Genomic DNA, 17,505 nt, shown 5'->3' with positions numbered 1-17,505 from the left:
TCTCTTCACCCTTTCTTGTGATTCTGCGATCACTAACATTAACATATGCTCGTAGGAATGGCATAAACAGTAGTTAATAGTGGTGAACAATGCCCCCTAAATCAAACTCAGATTCTTTTGAGAATATCGAGGAAAAGAAGAGAGACAGAGAGGGAGATATGCATCATTAAAGCCTGCCAAAAAAAAAGATTGGTCTTTGGTCTTTATGATGTTCCAATGTGTGTTCGTGGCAAATGAGGGGAGCTTTTCATGCTTTGCCTTTTTTGAGCATTGAATACAGCCTCAGATCTCGCGCCTCTCTCACCGCTTTGTAGCTCAGTCGATCTCGACTGACTCTATTCCTCATGATAAATGGCACCATTAGAGCTCCGAGACAAGATTCCAGTGTATCGACTAACATGCATGCTCCGAGGTCACTGTAGATCAAATTAGAATTTATGGCGTTCATGTCCCAATACAAGAAGAAAAGGACAAGTCGAAATGGTCCGGTGAGATGTGGGAGGATCTCTTGGATTATAGAGACACATGGAGAACCTGCTCTGTTGCTTTGTCTTCGTCCCCTGTTCTGGGCATATGGCAAGACCACCAGTCCGCAGTAGATCGTTCTGCAACACCGTCGTCATACTCTCTGATCATATTCGAAATGAGTCGACGTGAAGAAGTAGATTCTCTCTCTCTCTCTCTCTCTCTCTCTAAATAATGTCTCACCCAAATATGCTCCGTGACTTTATGCCGTCCAAATCTTGGATCCTATCGCTTTGATAAAGCGATATCAAAATTATCGTTGCTTTTTCTTTCCCCCTAACTCTTATTGTGCATTTGGTATAAAGGCCTTTTATATGCTGTGTGGGGTAGCTTTAAGAGGATGAGAAAGGTGGCAAAGGGTTCCCTTTCCGATGGCCGAATGCGACCTTCGGAGTTTCCTTCGTCGACACACCTCTTCTGATTTATTGTTCCTACGATTGACGTCGTCACAACGCTCTCTATTTCTTTTCTTTCATGCTTTAGGAGTCTCAATTCAGCGAGGCATCAATTTAGCTGCCATTAGGAAAAGAATAAAGAATTGGATTGATTTTCCAAACAATAAAGAATTCAGAAAATCTAAAAAAAATAAAAATTCCAGACGAATCACATCATCAACCTTCGACACGTAAGCTTTGATTAGAGGAGGAGGAGGGTTGGGATTAATTGTGGATTAATCATGAGGAAATGTGTTCCTGACAGAGTTAAAAGAAAAAGAAGGAAGAGATCAGAATCCCACTGCCAACGAGCAGGAGAGCCCACGTGATGTGGACATGGCCACGTGACGACGACAAGTGGATCGACGTCGAGTTGGCTCGCGAGAGGGGTGGATGGACGAATATACCCTTCCGCCCTGCGCTCCTCACCGGTGCCGCCCTCGCTTCTTTAAGTCCGCCTCCATCGCCCGCTTCTTCCCCCAGTTCGAGTCGGCCACCGCAAGCGTATGATGAATGTGCATTAAATTAACCATTCCCTCCGTGCTCGTCGCCACACTCTCGGGCTCGCTTGGTGCAGGTCGGGAACCGATCAGTCGGGGTTAGGCCGCCGGATTCCGCCGCTGCCGACGCCTTATCCGGTCCGCCCTCCCCCCGCTTTGGCTGGCTTGCTTCCCCACTTGCATCAAGTGAATTCGAGAATACTTGGCGAAAAAGGAAGGCTCGCGATTGGATTAGGGTCTTCCATCGAACCGTGTTCTCTGGTAGTGTTACTCTCTTGTGGTTTTTTCTCGGCTTGTCGATGAAAGGTGGGCTTTTCTGCGGTAAATCTGCGATTCCTTTGCTTCTGCTTTAGGGCGATCCTAGCTCTTTAGTTATGACTGCTTGTTGGAGCTTAGATCTCGTTACTTATTTATTTAGATTTTATTGATCGATTAATTTCTAGGAAGCTCGGTTACAAAAAAATGATATTTTTCCCTGCTAACAGACAATTTGAGGGACATGTTATATTCTGAAGTTCTACATGAGCTGCTATTCATTTGAAAGAAATTATAAGTCACCCTGCTCATTGGGATTGTTGTTGGATCTAAGCTAATTTTAGCACCTTGGTTTGGGATAGATTCATGTTTAAGGGGTTCCTTCTGTAGGAAATAAGCACCTTGATTTAGGATAGATCCATGTCCCATTAGGTAATGCATACGGAGACTTTGCTACTGCTGTAGACATGTTGGATTACATACAGCAAGCATGTGTTGGAATGTTCAACATCATCGGATACAAGTGAACCAAGCACTCCAAACATATTTCAGAGCATGCCAAAGTTTTCACCAGCATTCATCATGATGAACTGTGATATTTAGATGAAAAACATATGATTGTAATAGGAGATTTTGATTTCTGTGGTGCAATGGCTATACTGTGGCTTGCTGATCACATGTTCTAGTATAATTTTTGATAATCTGAAGATAATTTTGATTGCCTTTTTTTTTTCCACTACATAATCTAAAGATAATTGTTTTGCTGAAGTTGCAGAGTGTTAATTGGCAAAGACCTTCCACTTGTAATATTGAATGAAAATCAAGATCTAACCAGGACTTGTATTTCATTTAGAAAATGATTTGGAATGTGCAGATGGTGGGTGGACGATTGTTAATGGTAGTTTGTGCTCGATAGGATCTCAGGAGTTGGGCTGAGGCTTGCAGGAGCTTGCACTAGAAGTGCTAGCCCTTTTTTTGCTGATTGATTGTAGGGACGTAACCATGCTAATATTGTGCTATCTGGACGAGCGATATGCATATGGGGAAACAATATTTTTTGGAAAGGATATTGTGAGAAGCTAGTAACGAAGTTCGACTCTCCAAGTCACCTTCCACCTGCCCTAAAGATCATGAATGATGTAGGAATAAATTAAAGTGCTTATGAAAAAGGTGGATAACTAATTGAAATCCATCCATAACAGAAACTCCCTTCTTTTAGGGGTGAGTTTGAAAGTAGAAGCACTAGATGACAGTGAAGCAAACGGCTAAAATTTAGTACCGATATATTGGTCATGTCAAGAACTGTGCTCAACAAGGCATCTATGTCCTCTTTCAATAACAAGCACAAGGAATGACAGTGCTTCAAAGCTGGCAAGAGCATCAGAATCTTGTGGCTTTCTAATATGCCAAAACTTTAATAAAGTAACTATCTCAAGGATCTTTTTATTATATTTCGTTTTGGTATGTTTCCTTATATTCTTCATGGTTTGGATAGTTATTACTGATTTGAATGTTCAGAGTTTTGTATCCGACGGCCTTCCTTTGGTGAAAATCACCCTGTGCTTTCCTGGAACAATGCTGGGTAAAGCACATCATTGATTGATAATCTTTGGCACTTTGATTTGGTTAGATCTATTTTCAGGTAGTTATGTTGTTTTGTTGTATGTTGGCCTCATGATGGAACTAAATTAAATTACATAAGATTCTGCTGGTAAATTGCATGAAGCTACTTATGGTGCTTGCTTGTGTCATTATGATACAGACTGGACGCATGAAAACATGGGCCGATAAATATAACTCTCGAGGATTTGCATTTAGAGTTTCTACTCGACTATCGTGGGAAGGGATGTAACCTTGTTTGTGCTTTCACTAGTTTACTCTGCCTTGTTTGACAGTTTGTTCTGGGATGTCATACCTTCTCTTCATGATTGGGAATCTTGGAACATCAACTTGGAGATTTTAATAATTTCTTTGACACTTTAAGTTGCTTTCTTACACTAATTTTCACTTTTAAAAATCTCAATTGCTTATCTTTTGTATATTTCTTATTGGTCATTCTGTTGATCATGTTTTATGTTCATGTCTCTAGTGAAATCTTTGGCAATCATCTTTCCTTATTTTGATCCTAGTGTTTTGTTGGCTTACTTTTGACATGGAGCTTCTTCTTTTTTCTTGTGGATTTAAGATGTCAAACTCTTAGTGGAAGAAACAATAACCCATCATGCGAGAAATACGATTACGTAAACTAGCTAATTACCTTAGACAAGTAGGAAAGAATAAAGTTTTCCTCTGTTTCTGGTGGAGAGGAAAGGAAATTTGTGAGCGCTTGGGAATACCTGGTTCCTATATTATGTAACTGCTGGCTGTTGGAGAACATTAGGCATAGATTGTTGGTTCTGAAGACAAGATGAGCATGAGAGCAAAGGAATTATTGGTACAATTCTGAGAGCAACAGCTGGTAAATTTTTATAGGCATCTGGTTTTACATAATGTATAAGATCTTGTCAATTAGCAAGTGAAGTTTTGAACTGGACGGAGCAGCAATGTAAATAACATCAATGGATTTATATTTTCTTGAAAGAACTTCAAATTAAAATGAGCTTTGGATGAGAATGCATCTGCGCGACTGGCCATTAAATTTCTATATCCTATACATGTCATTCTGTGAAACTAAAATAGTTTTTTCTGCAAAATTTGTAGGGATATGCAGCTACTTGGGCATATACAGAGTAAGAACAAGTTTACCTCTGTTGCTTTCTTCAGATTCAATCTATAGGCAACGAGGTAATTATTCGACGCGCGATCCAAGGCTCGCTTGCTCTTCTCAACTTACTATGTCATCATGGTATGTGACATCCTATTAAGCATTTCAAACCACATGCTTTCATATCCATCTTATTTGTCCTTCTTGGTGGACTATTAAAGCACGCAATCATGTTCGACATGCTAGACTTTTGTCCCGCATTTATCTTTCAAGTCAATAGGAATTAGGAACCAATCGTAATAAGGGGAATTTAGCTAGCAATGAGATGAATAAGGCAACCTATGACATTGACATCCTGTTTACTCATCTTAACCTTTAGCAAGGCTGAAAGTGATTAGAACCAACCCAGGTTCTTGATGATTCAACTGGACATGGACCTCCACATTATGGGACATACTTTTATCATTTAAAGATATTTGGGATTTGACCTTTTTTCCTTAGGCCAAAAAGGAATATTTCAGAGCAAGACTTGGTAGTGACATAGCAACTGGCTGGGAGGGGCATATGTCCCTTGTGTGACAATGACCACACAAAAATAATATTCATTTACATTGTTGATCCACAAATAAGCGGACGTTGCGTCTTCCTTTTGGAACACTCTATCATATATATCAACTGGGGATATATACGATGATGCTTGTGTTGTTATTTTGTGGTTGTAGGTATTTTACCATGCGAGACAAAAAGCTATTTTTGAAATGACTTAGATTGGCATCGAATCAGACTCTATGAAAATGGTCGAGATTCTTAGTAGACAATTTCTTTTCCTTTGAAGAATTCTTGATATTGTTAGAGATATTTTCTACTTAATATCTTCTAGGATGATTATAAAACTATGCGGTTCGTCACTCATGCTCGGATTAATAAATTTTTAGATATATGGAGGAATTCATTTTCTTTGGACTTAGATTTTTTGATTCGCTTTAACGCGACAGATTATTTTTTTTTCCATCAATAAAAATTTATATATTTTTTTTGGAAAAAATATATAGACTTCAATTCTAGTGGAGACGGCAGTCATAAGAGAAGGGATTTACCCTCCATTATTTATATATAAAAATGCGTCCTTTTTCCTTGAAAGATGCTCGCGTTTACACGTCGTTATAATAACGACATAGCATGACAGCAATCCCCACCAACTTTGTTCATGTCATCATCATCCAAGAAAAGATTCCCGGGATGACACACACACACAACAATTAAGAAGTTCAAAGAAGAGGATAGATGTGATGCTATGCTTTAATTCAAAATCCTAAATAATCAAGCTCTTTTTTTGCTTTTTGCAGTGTGTTGTTATCAAGCTACTTCCTGGAATTAATCTGCTTAAGCTCGACCACCGACCGAGAAGGGAGTGCAGTGTCAAGATCACTTTTAAGATCCAATGCGAAGTGCAGCGTATCTATCTATTACATGCAATCGAACATGTTGTTTACTCGTGCAATCTGATTCGATGACGCGCAAAAGTTGCGGCCAAAATGTTCGCCCACGTGAATCGATGGATCGGGTGCTACCGTGGATCGATGGACGTGACGGTCACCTGATTCAGAGAATGCGTTGTGGGTGAATCAGATCTTGCAGCGGAGGACTTGCGGGAGTCGGGCGTCGTCCTCAGCCTCGTGAAGGATGGCGGCTCATTCGGCGGCGGCAGCGGCATCTGTTCGCTCTTCAACATCACCAGCACCGACGAGATGGTGGGTCGGTCTTCCGGGTTCTCCTGCACGCACAGCAACCCGACGTGGAAGCAGCGGCTTGCTTCGTTCGTAGGGTAGCAGTCTCCCAGCGATGGATCCATGAACTCCGAGGCTCTGTCATCGTCCCACAGCTCCCATGCCTTCCCATCAACAGAACCAGCCTTCAACACACCGTTCGTATTGCTACGGATAGTAGAAGAGGAGGAGGAGGAAAGAGACTGGTGGAGCATACATGTCTGAGGAGTGTCTGGCCATGTCGCTGAACGTGTGATCCCCCGTTCCTCTCCCCGCTCAGAATCTCTAGCAGGAGAACCCCAAAGCTGAAGACGTCGGACTTCACAGAGAACGTACCTTGCATCGCGTACTCCGGAGCCACATAGCCACTGTTATGGAGAAAGATTAGATCGACGGACAGCGACTACAGCTACCTGTGTTCGACGATGGCTTGCTGCTGCAAATCACACTTACTAGGTTCCCACGACTTTGCCCGTGTTGACTTCGTGGTCTTCTCCCTCGAAGATCTTTGCCATGCCGAAGTCCGATATCTTGGGGTTCATCCTGTTGTCCAGCAAAACATTGCTGGCTTTCAGGTCCCTGTGAATGACCCTGAGCATGGAGTCCTCGTGGAGGTAGAGAAGCCCCCTCGCCACTCCCACAACGATGACGTATCGCCTCCGCCAGTCCAACTGAGACCTCCTGCTCGGATCTGGACAAGCCGGACCGACGCCAAATATGAGATCCAAATTTCTAATACCATGCGATACGAGAGCAGTGGATTCACGAACCAAATAGGAAGGCGTCCAGACTCCTATTGGGCAGGTATTCATAGATGAGAAGCTTCTCATCCCTCTCCACGCAGCAACCCAACAATCTCACAAGATTCCGGTGCTGGAGTTTCGCAATCAGCTGCACCTCATTCTTGAACTCCACATTACCTTGCCTGGATTTCGTCGACAGCCTCTTAACAGCAACTTCCTGTCCTCCACGGAGCACCGCCTGTGGATTTTCAAGCAAGCGGTCAGTCACCATGGGAAGAACAGTATCGATATATCAAACCATGCACTCATCCCAGGAGAAAGACTCGATTACTCTGTATACAGGGCCGAATCCACCTTCACCGAGTTTCTTGTCCTCGGAGAAGTTATCCGTGGCTGCCTCTATTGTGGAAAGATCGATCACGGACAGGTCTGAGCTTGATATGGGACCTAGGTTCTCGATCTGAGCTCTTCTCACAGCTGATGCATCCACGAAGAACGTTAAGAAACTGACCAGAATGGCAAATTACATTGGAATCATTGGGTGGTGTCTACCGTTGCGTCTTCTCCACCTCCAGCAATATATGCAGTAGATCAAAGCGCCGACGATGACCACTACAAGAATCGACACCATGATTGGCATTGCGGATGAACTCGATTTCTTTTGGCTCCCTGCTGTTCCAAGTCATATCAATATTGTCAATCCCAAATCCAGTAGTAATACCACACAGTCATGCAACAGAAGCATATACGAAAGAATTATGGTCTCTCGATTAAGAGGGCTCGTCATCAATCTGTCCGGTACAGAGATCATGCGGAAGGTGGAAGCAGTAATAGGCCAACCTCCATCGGTGGTGTTTGTTTGTGGAGGCGAATTCATCAAGCGGCGATGCGACCGATTAGCAACTTGGAGAACGCTTATCGCCATCTTCATAGATCTCGTCGAATTGGCTTCCGCGTCGAGGTTGGTGGCGCTGAGTCGATCAGTATCAGTACTTCCGAACCGGTTCTGGTAGGAGGAGCACAAGCAGAAAGAGCTAGACCAGATAGCATCGTTGGCTTAGATCCTGGAACTCACCACATGCATACAAGTTTGACGGGCTTCAGTCAAAGAAGAAAACAGAGACACAAGGGTCACCTGAGAAGAGAACGGAGAGGCAGGGGAGGACGAAGGTGCCTCTTGAATTGCAAATTATGAGCACCACCTCTTTAAGGGCACGCTAATGCTTGGATCTTCTTTCCCAGTAGGGCGGAGGCAGCGGCTATTGTTGACGAGGAAGGCGATGACAAAGTTCTTTTTGCCTTTAGGGAGTGGAAGAGTCGGTAGCAAACGAGTGGCGGTGGCGGTGGCGGTGGTGGTGGTGGGTGACGAAACTGACAGCGAAGTCGATACTTGGCTTCAAAAGAAGATGAGATGAACAGGCCGCCCAGCAATTCCTGAATTTTATGTGTAGAACCTGACGTGGCTATCAAGCAATTGTTGGTCTCCAAATGGCCGCCATTGATTAGCTAAAGATCGATCCTCGCTGCCGATGCAGCAGCATCTGTGTGTGTCTCGCTATTCAAGTCCAATCATTGTCCTACTTAGCATTGAAAGTCCACAGACAGACAACACATGCTTGGAAACCCATATATTTCGTTGCATCATGCGTGAATCATGCGAAGACGACAATAAAACACATAGTTTTCGTCATGCTATTCTAAATCACCATTTTGATGGATCTTAGTTTATCTATTTGGCGTTGGGTTCTTACTGTTCTGATCATATTGTCTTGGACTAATTATATATTTTTTATAATTAATTATTTTTAATATTTCGATCATATATTTTTAAAAATTATATTAAAATATTTATATTTATAAAAATAAAATATTTAATCTCGTTCGTTCATTAATCGAAGTGAAACAGAATCAACATATGCTCAGTGATAAATTTTATGGTATTTTCTCAATAACATTGATGATGTGGGAATAGATTAAACATTTTACTTTCATAAATATAAGAATATAAATATAAAGATATTAATGTAACTTTTAAAAATATAAAGACTGAGATACTAAAAATAATTAATTATAATTATTAATATATAATTAGCATGGTTATATATTTCATGAAAATAAATGAGCTATTATAAATAATAAAATTATATATTTATTATTTTTATAAAAAAAAATCCATAATAAGAGGTTTGTCGATAGCAAAATAAGAATTATTAATAGCAAGCTTTAGGTTTATAACGTTAGAACGGGTGGATAAGTCACATATCCAATTTACTCGAACGAGGATGAAAATGAGTTAGTTTATAAAATCAAAAGAGGAAATAGGTTAATCATCCCATACGAATTGTACCCTTTTAAGTACTTATGTAGAAGTGACAGGACACGAGCAGCATCGGGTCATCATCAAAAGTAATAAATGACTAGAAGACATGCAACATACAGTACATTTTGTAAATGACAAAACAATCCCAATTTCCTGTCCACAATGTGGCCTGACGAGTTTTCTTTTAGCACCAATGATACAATCAATTACAGGATATTGGCTCTTCAACATGAAGCTCCCTGGAGAGCATTCGCAGCAGGAAAAATCAACAGGACCTGACAGGTGATCGATCCCCCAATGAACATTAAATATCTAATACAGAACCATGTTAATTTGTGGGTCACAACCTAGAAAAGAATAGGTGAAGTTGGCAACATAGCAACTATCGTCTGGCGTTAAATAAAACCTGAGGTTTTCGTGTGTCAAACTCCTCAAGGCTGGAACATAGTATGCAAACCAATGTAGTTAAGATGGCTGTAGTCAACCGAGTATTCGTAGCATTTGTGGCACTAAACATACAGTTCCTCCACCTTATGAGATAACTCATCAACCACCTCATTTGTGTTCTCAGACATCGGTTCTTCCTGAAACATCAAACAAAAGAAAAATCAGCATCTCAGTTCTCAATAGCATTTCAGTGAAATTGCTTAGAGCAAAAGAAAATGTTGAACAAGTTGACGTTCCCCAGTGAAAGTGAAGATGCCAAATACATCAGCAAACAATTCTAGGTCAGTATAGGAGGAAATAGGTCAATCAATCATGTGAAACTTCAATAATCCAGGCACCCCAAAACTCATGGTATCAGGGAACTTTCAGGTACAATGTTAATTAAAATGGAAGAGTTATTAGTTGCCGTAAATTACATTGAGCATATCAACTTAGTTTTGTTATGCTTACCCAACAATTTTTCCTGGTCAACTAAAACAACCTGTGATCTGTTTTAAATGCATTTAATATGCAGAAAAAATTATTTCGGATCCATTCAGTTAGATGTAAGTGCAGCAATCTTAGCTTAGAAACTCATGACTTGCCAGTTGACATGATATTAAAACTGTTATCCATGCCTAACCCAGTAATTAAAGTATAAGAAGGCTCGACAACCATAACCATATCAGCAGTCAGTTTCTGAATATTTTAATTAACTGAAAAATGAATATATATATATATATATATATATATCCATCATAATATTACGAATTAGAAAACGTCAAGTCTTTTGAATTTTCCACTTACTTCAGTATCCCCTTTTCCTTTAACAACACACTTTGATGCACTAATACTGGCACTCTTCAGTAAGCTACGGGTGCTGCTATCTGGCTTGTTTAAACCATTTTCTGTTGCTGATGCCTGGTCTGGTTCTTGCAGTAACTTTGGAGGGCTTTGAAGGGTGGTTCTAGCAACAGATTCTGCAGTCCTCTTCTCAAAATCTTTATTTTGGCCAGCAATTTCAACTTTTGTTGCACAAACCCTCTCCCTGTTAAAAGTGAAAAAATACATGTTTACAAAATGACATGTAAATCAAATCTGGGTGACATTTACTCAATATACATATAAACAAAGCAGGATTAGCTCATTTACCAGAAAGTCAGGATTTGTAGTTTGTGGTTCAACATTACCTGGGCAATGATGCATGTTGTCGCTGGAGAGGGGTACTTCTTTCACCCTTGCCATAGTGCTCTTCAAGATGTGCAAATTGTCGTTTAAAACGATCAACTCCACTGTTCATTAGACAATGAAAACTCTAGGTAACTCAAAAATAATGCTTTAAGATGACACATCAACTAAAAATCAGGAATCAAGCAATAAATTAAATTAACCTGGTATACCATTTTAAAGATGAAGAAGCAATTGTTAATGGAAATGACTTGGTCTTACCGCTAAACAAAAAATATTGAGAATTTAGTCACCAGAAAAGTATGTCCAATTCTTGATACCTCCGCTACATTTTTTGGACCACTGTGTCATAACCTTCACTATTAACAAACAGATTACTGACACTTAATGACTACTTAATTTTTGTTGTGTTCTCTAACTACAGATTTAACCCACCAAATAAATGCCAAATTTTGTAGCCAGAATTTCTGTATATTTTGAACATCTTCTGCTGTTTTCTATTGCCAAAACACTAATCACTGTTGACTTGTACAACCACTGATGGATGTTTAAAACTTGACTGCAAACCTTAAATGCTTTTAACTGTATCCAAATTTTCAAATTGTTTTCCTCATTTAATTAACAGTTACATGTCTACAAGTTGTAACTCTTCCTCTCAACAAAAGGAAAGGTGCTACCTTTTAATTTGTAGCCCTACTTTGCTTCCCATGCCAGGATACAAAATAATTCAGAATTGTTATTAACAACAACAGAAACACCTAGGCTGAATCTCAGTTACATTTCAGGGCAAAATTAACAGATTTGCAGGTGGTAGTATGCTTAGTTAACTACTCTACTTAAATCATTCTTTATATTATACTTACAGACAGTGGAAAGCTAATAGAAGTCACACCTGGGGTACATGAAGCTAGTCTGTTCTCCACCTCGAAGATATTCCTGCAGCATCTGTGGATGATATTCCAGAATCTGTTTGCTTCTCAAAAAGGAACTGGTTACAAGTTAAACGTGGAGCAACTATATTAAGAAATAATATTTATTAAGCTATGGTAACGTACCTCTTTATAAATTAATTCTCTTACATCATCTTTTGTCAATTTCCTCCTTTCAAACTCAAATTCAAGTTTTGATATAGGTTGTGTTGATGGTTCACGATCAACATTCGCTAGACCATGAAAATATGGATCTGCTAAAGCCTGAAATACCATTGTTAACATCAGATTCAACAAAAATATTCACAAAAGTGTGGATCTGTTAAGGACTGAAAACATGCCATCATCAATATCAGACTAAATAAAAAATGAAACAATCAGCTTCTTGCATGTTATATCTGAATTTTGAGGATTTTTAATAGTTGAAAGATGAGGAATAAGTTGAACTTCGTACTTCTTCTGCAGTAGGCCTATCTTTTGGATCAAATGCTAGTAGACGCTCCAATAGACGTAGTGCCAATGGATCTACACTTGGAAACTTGTGCGACAAAGGCACTGGTGTCTTCTTCCGCATGCTGCTAAGATATCTTCTTGCCTTTTCATTTCGAATCTATATCGTTAGCAAGAGAGAAAAAAAGGAACCCATCAGCCCCGAGACAACTTATACAACTTGTTGCACATAAACATATAAAATGACTTAGGAAAATGGCCAAACCAAAATTAGTTAGAGGAACAGTTCTATAATCATTTCTTTCTAAGCCATATCCTGCATCCAAGAAAATAGCTAAAAAAATGAAAAGATGAAAAGATATATTTTTCCTGTAAAATTTTAATCAAAGGATTTAACACTGCCTTTATATAATGTTCTAATCTCATGTGAATATAGATTAATAAATAATTTACCTAACATCAAAATAGGTCAATAATTATACACTTCTCTGTATCCAGAACATCATCTATTTATTTTCATTCATCATCAGCAAAACATTTAGTGAATATGATACAGTTTATTGACCTTATGCTCTAATTACACAGGCAATATTAAGAGATCAACTAATAGATAACTGATTCACTGGCTTCCAAGACGGTCATTAGATGTATCAGAACTATCAAATACCAGTGCTTTCCCTTTTTGATGAACTCTCCATCTTTCCTCATTCCATATATACCTCAGCAATCAGTGTCAAAAGATAATCATGGTCATACTTTTACAGAGCAGCATAACCAAACATGTGACTCAGGACAAATGGCAAATAACATCATATGAAAAAAGCAGCGCAAGCAATTTCTTATCAAAATTTAGTAGTTTGAAATATTTGATCAAGCACTTAACAAAAATCGCAGTGCATTACTAAGAAGGCAGAAAAGAACAAAATAAAGAGACAGAGATATTGAGCAAACTCTAGCAATGGTCTCAGCAGAAGGTGTGCCAAGTAGATCAGTCATGAGATCCAACTGATGTACCACATTCTTCCCTGGAAACAATGGTTTCCGAGTCAGCATTTCTGCAAATATACAGCCTATGCTCCAAATATCAATTGCTGGTGTATACTGCAAAAAGGCAAATATTTACTGGTGAATCATCTTCAGAGAATGCAATTTTGTAATGCATAGAACCAAAATTTGAGTTTGCTGCAAGTCATCAACAAAGATACGAATAGAAAGTTGTAACACTTTTGATACACTTTTCTTTAAATGTGAGAATAATAATCTGTAACACTAAGGCACATTAGCATAGGTAGCATAAGGTACTTAAGCATGAGTAGCTACTCTGACAGCAAGAACTATGTTATGTTATATCATAGATATAATAACATCATCATCATATATAAAAGATAAAGAAGAAACACCAGAAGATGGTCTAGAGAAAGTATATTACAGAATTCTTGGTAGAAGAGTGCTCAACATGTCGAGAAAGTAACAAGAACAACTCTGACAGTAAGAACAAAAAAAACTTATCATCATATTCTCATACAGCCTTACAAGCATATAGTGATAGTAACAAGAAACTTTTGATAATAAGATGCATACAAAGAAATTTTATAGTTAGATTACAGAAGGTAACGACTAGGTAAAACTATGCCAGTTCAGTTGTATGTTTAGAAAAATCTTACTTTCGAGAAAAAAGACCCACACAGTTCTGGGGCACGATACCATCTAGTTGCCACATAATCCTGAAAAGAGCAAAAATCGTTGTCAACAAAATTCTAAAACCACAGTCAACAAAGTTTAAGGCTGCATGAAGACCACACAGATAGTTTGAAGTGAACAAAATACCAAAATACCAAAATCAATAACCAGAGTAGCAAACGACTGAGGACTAAATCACTAGTATTGTACCATTGGAAAGAATACATACAGTCCAAAAAATAGCTGATGGAGCATCATTAAATGACACACGAGCAAGCCCAAAGTCGCAAATTTTCAATTTGCAGTCCGCGTTAGCAAGTATGTTCTTGGGCTTTAAATCACGGTGGAATACATTTGCTGCAATAAACAAAATAGATCAGTCCATCTAGGATGTATTATTAAAATGAAGAGAGACCTGTGCGTAGTCGACAGAAAGATAAGCAAAACCTGTGTGGATATATTTCAGAGCTCGAAGAAGCTGGTACAAGAAGAACTGATAATGTTCTGGAGTGAGATCATCATTGGCCTTAATAACTTGGTGAAGGTCAGATTCCATTAGCTCAAAAACAACATAAATATCTTTAAACTCTCTCCGAGAAGGCGGAAGCATTATATGCTTTATTTCGACAACATCAGGATGTCGTAGAAACCGGAGCAACTTGATCTCTCTAAGGATGCGAGTAGCATCAGAAACATGCTCAAAGACATCATTGATCTTCTTGATGGCAACCCTCTCTCCAGTGTGCGTGTCAACAGCAGCAGCGACCACCCCATAACTTCCTTTGCCGATGACCTCTTGAATCTGATACTGGCTGGCTTCACCATACTCCGTGAAGAATTCAGTGTCAAGCATGCTCTGGGTGGTTCATATTCCAAATGGTGAAATTTTAGACAGAAACATGAATTACCAATTATAGGGTAAATCCAATTGTGTTCAAACAAATACAAAGTCAAATTGGATCTTCCCCACCAGGCAATGATTTAAAAACGAGGATACCGTATCAGACCCTTCAAATGTTTGGAATGACAGAAACAACAAAGGAAAGATAGGATCCTCGATAAGATTTTCTTTTCTTTTCTTTTTTGGTAAAATCTATGGGGGAAAGACCAATCTCCTGATAAAACCTGAGAAGCCAATTCATAAAACGAAAAATAAAAGAGCTTCAAGAGAAAAAAAAAAAAAAAAAAAAAACTCACGCCTAAATTCCAGAGGATCTCGAGAATGGATTTCGTTTGCAATAACAGGACTACCTACATGATCCAAATCTCTTGAGGAACTGTAATTATAAACTTGCATCTTCACCTACCGCAAGAAATATGGAAGACCAAGAGCCAATTTTGCAGTAAAAAACAAGCGATGAAGACGATGTCAACGCAAGAATCGTCCAAGAGAGCAGAGCCAACTGGAAACGCGATAAAAGTCGTAGATTTTTGAACGGGAAGGGACCTTCTTGTAGGGTTGTTCGATCGGCGGCATCTTGAAGCGCTTGGGGACCCTGATGCGCGGGAGGCCGATGAGGTCTAAGTCCTGGACGACCCGGAGCTGCTGCTGCTCCTCCTCCTCCTCCTCCTCCTCCTCCTCCTGGCAGGACTCGTCGTAGGCAGGATCGTCGGTCAGGAAAGAGGAGGCGGTAGCGGCGGAGGATCGATGCGAGCGGCGTTGGAACCAGCGACGGACGCCGTCCACGAGAGCTCCTCCCCCCATAAAAAAGGCGGCGTCAGCGTCGACAACGGAGATGCGAAGGCTTCAGCGATGGTGGAATCGAGGTGGGGCCGAGGCGATCGCGGCATTGAATGCCCGTGCTCTCTGTTCAACCCTCGCTCATCTCGCCTCCCCAGTCGCCAAGCCCTCCCCCCTCGCAGCCTCCCTCTCTTTGTCCTCAGATAAATACCTGATTCGAAGCAGAAGAACAAGGACGACTTCCTGCCCGAAGAGTTATTTATGCACCAACACCCCTCGAAGTTGTATCATTTGTTCTCGACGTCATATTTTGAGGAGCTCAGTGCAACTTTTGCATGCGGAGGGGAGTTGCGATCTTGTTTTCGTGGATAATTACACATAATTCATTGTAAATTCCCTCCCTCGTATGTTCGTTCTGTAGAACAAACACCATTTGGTTGGACGAGAGACAAAGAGTGTTCTGTTGCTGAAGAAGCCTCTATATTCATCTCATTTGATTTGTGTGTCGGCGAGATTATAATGACGACAATAGCTGTGTCGATATTTATAGTTTTAGGAGGGCGTCGCGTGTAAGATAAGATTACTCGGGAGATGAAGCCAGACGAAATCAAACGGCGTGCGGGCTGCCACGTGGGGAGCGACCATTGGGTCATCGAGAAAATGTAACGTGGCAGCGCCTCCAACTTGCCTAGGAACAGAACAGAACAGAAAAGAAGAATGTGGAGAGAAGGGCTCTGTGTTATGCGGGGGACCCACTTCTGCCTTCGAATCTCAGCCACAAACTGACACGGTAGGGAAATTTGGGTATATTATCTTGGTGCAGTTCGGCGGCACGGACCTACCGTCCCATCGCGACGGGAAGCACCGCCATCTGATCCCATCATGTCACGACATGGCACGTGATTTGACAAGCGGCGAAAGGCCATCTAACTCGGACTATATTATCATTTAATGATTCGGTGCGGTAGATTTTGGATGGCCAGTCCAGCCTGACGTGATTTGTTCGTCTCAAGAAGCCAATCAGATATATCATTCGTGATAAATCTAAAAATAAAAATTATGTGTAAAACGCTCTAATTATTTGCAAAAAGAAAAATAATAATAATTACTCGGCCATCGTGCTCGGTTGTATTTATTATACGGGATGGACGATGTGAGGAAACTTGCGATGAGCAATATAATATGGAAAAAGAGAGCCGCTATTTCATTCATTCTGACTTGTTCGGATCAAATCTATGTATCGATGACACACTCGGGGATTTTTCTTGACTGCAGACTTTTGCATGTGAAGACTACCGCAGATGAGCCCATCGAGCCAGTAGTAACGTGTCAAGTTTCCGCTCCGCACATGTGATAGGTAAGCTGCAGTTCATCTTTCAGCAATAAATAGCGTTGAATAATTATACAACTCAAAAAGTTCTTTCATGTGAATCGATCGATGACATTTTATTTTGACTAGTACTTTTGTGAATTAATCCTAAATGCGAGTTAGTCTCTTCCGCCATATACGACTCAAAAAGCCCCTATCACACATCACCTCAGAGGGCATGAGAGACGCATCATGCTTTTCCAGAACCATGCATCAGTACTCGGGCAATCATTGATATCACGTTGTTCTAGCAAAGTAAAGTGAGTGCACTGGTTACGAACACTTCTTAACATGGGCCCCTTGATTACAGTGGCACTCGTGTGCCATTATCGGCTGCCAACGCGTTGCAGGTGTAACTTTACCAGTGGAGAAATTTCTCATTGGAATTGAGTTTGAGAGCGATTTTTTTTTTACAGAACCTTTTGATTTGTGCTGTGGCATTTCCAACTCTTTAAATCTGTGGAATAAGTGGAATAAGAAAACTCTTTAAATCTGTTTGTACTTTTTCGACCCATATTGCGTCTTTATATTCAAA

At 40.2% G+C, this 17,505-nt stretch overlaps 2 protein-coding genes and 1 long non-coding RNA gene across 5 annotated transcripts; 1 reads left to right on the top strand and 2 right to left on the bottom strand.

The window, feature by feature from the left end:
• The first annotated feature begins 1,275 nt into the window (after nt 1-1,275).
• LOC108952676 (uncharacterized) lies at nt 1,276-8,617 on the top strand. Of its 2 annotated transcripts, none has more exons than XR_010493191.1 (3): nt 1,276-1,765; nt 4,415-4,559; nt 5,765-8,617. It is a non-coding gene; the product is annotated as an uncharacterized LOC108952676 (long non-coding RNA). The 2 variants fall into 2 exon arrangements; XR_001977763.2 differs by having other exon boundaries at nt 1,276-1,780.
• On the bottom strand, nt 5,831-7,903 carry LOC135629311 (cysteine-rich receptor-like protein kinase 44). 2 transcript variants are annotated; one of them, XM_065136499.1, is made up of 7 exons: nt 7,768-7,903; nt 7,480-7,599; nt 7,259-7,404; nt 6,955-7,165; nt 6,638-6,875; nt 6,402-6,552; nt 5,831-6,309 (listed from the first exon to the last, which is right to left on the bottom strand). In XM_065136499.1, the coding sequence occupies exons 1-7, from the start codon at nt 7,856-7,858 to the stop codon at nt 5,986-5,988; spliced, it is 1,281 nt and encodes a 426-aa protein (XP_064992571.1). In that variant the 5' UTR covers nt 7,859-7,903; the 3' UTR covers nt 5,831-5,985. The 2 variants fall into 2 exon arrangements, with proteins under 2 accessions (XP_064992571.1, XP_064992572.1); XM_065136500.1 differs by having other exon boundaries at nt 7,480-7,596; nt 7,768-7,902.
• A 707-nt stretch (nt 8,618-9,324) lies between the features above and the next one.
• Nucleotides 9,325-16,095, bottom strand: LOC135629024 (mitogen-activated protein kinase 9-like). The gene is made up of 11 exons (XM_065136131.1): nt 15,368-16,095; nt 14,368-14,776; nt 14,150-14,277; nt 13,905-13,964; nt 13,192-13,341; nt 12,245-12,400; nt 11,917-12,054; nt 11,754-11,827; nt 10,864-10,965; nt 10,481-10,721; nt 9,325-9,831 (listed from the first exon to the last, which is right to left on the bottom strand). Exons 1-11 carry the CDS (start codon nt 15,623-15,625, stop codon nt 9,757-9,759), a joined length of 1,791 nt encoding a protein of 596 aa, XP_064992203.1. The 5' UTR covers nt 15,626-16,095; the 3' UTR covers nt 9,325-9,756.
• Between the last annotated feature and the right edge of the window lie 1,410 nt (nt 16,096-17,505).

The sequence above is a fragment of the Musa acuminata genome, chromosome BXJ3-1 (genome assembly GCF_036884655.1).
Source record: "Musa acuminata AAA Group cultivar baxijiao chromosome BXJ3-1, Cavendish_Baxijiao_AAA, whole genome shotgun sequence".
In the NCBI taxonomy this organism is placed as follows: domain Eukaryota; kingdom Viridiplantae; phylum Streptophyta; class Magnoliopsida; order Zingiberales; family Musaceae; genus Musa; species Musa acuminata.
This window is presented reverse-complemented; position numbering and strand designations above follow the sequence as displayed.